Here is a 1,828-nt window from a genome sequence, read left to right as displayed (position 1 = left end):
GTTTTCATATGATGAAATCAAAAGTATTAATAAGCACATGAAAAAATGTTCTAAATCCCTCCTGATTATAGAATTGAAAGTTAAAACAACACTGAGGCACCACTTCACACCTTGGAGACTGGCAATATGGCAGCAAAGGAAAGTCATGAATGTTGGAGGGTATGTGGAAAATTTGTGCCAATAATACAATGCTGGTGGAGTTCTGAATTGGTCCAACCATTCTAGACACAATTTTGAATGATGTGCAAATGGCTTTAAAAGAATACCTCCTGCCTTTGACAAAATACAGCATCCATTCCTATTGAAAGCACTGAAAAGTACAGGAATAGAAGGACCTTTCCTAAAAATAATAAACAATATATACCTAAAACCATCAACAAGCATTATATGCAATGGGGATATATTAGAAGCCTTCCCAATAAGATCAGGAGTGAAACAAGGATGCCCATTATCACCTCTATTATTCAACATAGTACTAGAAACACTAGCAATAGCAATTAGAGAAGAAAAAGAAATTGAAGGTATCAAAATAGGCAATGAGGAGACTAAGCTATCACTCTTTGCAGATGATATGATGGTATACTTAAAAAATCCTAGAGAATCAACTAAGAGGCTGGTAGAAATAATCAACAACTTTAGCAAAGTGGTAGGATACAAAATAAATGCACATAAATCATCAGCATTTCTATACATTTCCAACACATTAGAACAGCAAGAGGTAGAAAGAGAAACACCATTTAAAATCACCCTAGACAATATAAAATACTTGGGAATCAATCTAACAAAACAAACACAGCAATTATACGAAAACAACTACAAAACACTTTCCAAACAAATAAAACTGGACCTCAACAATTGGAAAGCCATTAACTGTTCCTGGGTAGGACGAGCTAACATAATAAAAATGAACATCCTACCCAAATTAATTTACCTATTTAGTGCCATACCTATCAAATTACCAAAAAACTTCTTTACTGAATTAGGAAAAACTACAACAAATTTCATTTGGAATAACAAAAGATCAAGAATATCAAAGGAAATAATGAAAAAAAATGTGAAGGAAGGGGGCCTAGCAGCACCAGATATATTAAACTAAAAAGCTTTTGTACAAACAAAAACGATGTAGTCAAAATCAGAAGGGAAACAACAAATTGGGAAAAAATCTTTATAACGAAAAACTCTGACAGGGGTCACTGTACAGTCCGAGGGGCCAAAGCCAAAGAGATTCTGGAGAAGGGCCTGAAGGTGCGAGAATATGAGTTAAGGAAAAATAATTTCTCAGATACTGGCAACTTTGGCTTTGGGATCCAAGAGCATATCGATCTGGGCATTAAATATGACCCGAGCATTGGCATCTATGGCTTGGACTTCTATGCGGTGCTGGGCAGACCTGGCTTCAGCATTGCAGACAAGAAGCGTAGGACAGGCTGCATCGGGGCCAAACACAGAATTGGCAAAGAGGAAGCCATGCACTGGTTCCAGCAGAAGTATGATGGCATCATCCTTCCTGGCAAATAAAGTCCTGTTTTCTATTAAAAGATCAATAAAATGATCACCGAAGTATATTCTGTGTTGTATTCTGTGGAAGGAGCCCATGTTCAAGTACCTGACTGGACCTACCTTTCTGGATGGCAGTACCCACTCAGAATTCTCACTGGTATAGTGGGCAAAGCACTGCATTTGGAAATGAGCATCTGGGGTGAATCCACCTCTGCTGCTGACCATATTTGTGACCTTGGACATGTCCTCTGGGTATCAGTCTCCTCCTATAAAATGAGAGGATTGTATTAGATAGTGTTCAACTTTTTCTTACTCTGAGTCAACCATC

General features: G+C 37.6%; 1 protein-coding gene across 1 annotated transcript; it reads left to right on the top strand.

Moving 5' to 3' along the window:
- Positions 1-1,187: 1,187 nt before the first annotated feature.
- Positions 1,188-1,560, top strand: LOC123254102 (60S ribosomal protein L11-like; the record flags this gene model as incomplete). Its single annotated transcript, XM_044683169.1, has 1 exon — positions 1,188-1,560. A coding segment is annotated over one exon (331 nt), but the record flags the coding sequence as incomplete, so codon positions are not given.
- Positions 1,561-1,828: the final 268 nt, after the last annotated feature.

The sequence above is a fragment of the Gracilinanus agilis genome, unplaced genomic scaffold (genome assembly GCF_016433145.1).
Source record: "Gracilinanus agilis isolate LMUSP501 unplaced genomic scaffold, AgileGrace unplaced_scaffold14889, whole genome shotgun sequence".
NCBI classification, from domain to species: Eukaryota; Metazoa; Chordata; class Mammalia; order Didelphimorphia; family Didelphidae; genus Gracilinanus; species Gracilinanus agilis.
The sequence above is the reverse complement of the archived record's forward strand: the minus strand, read 5'-3'. Positions and strand labels throughout refer to the sequence as shown.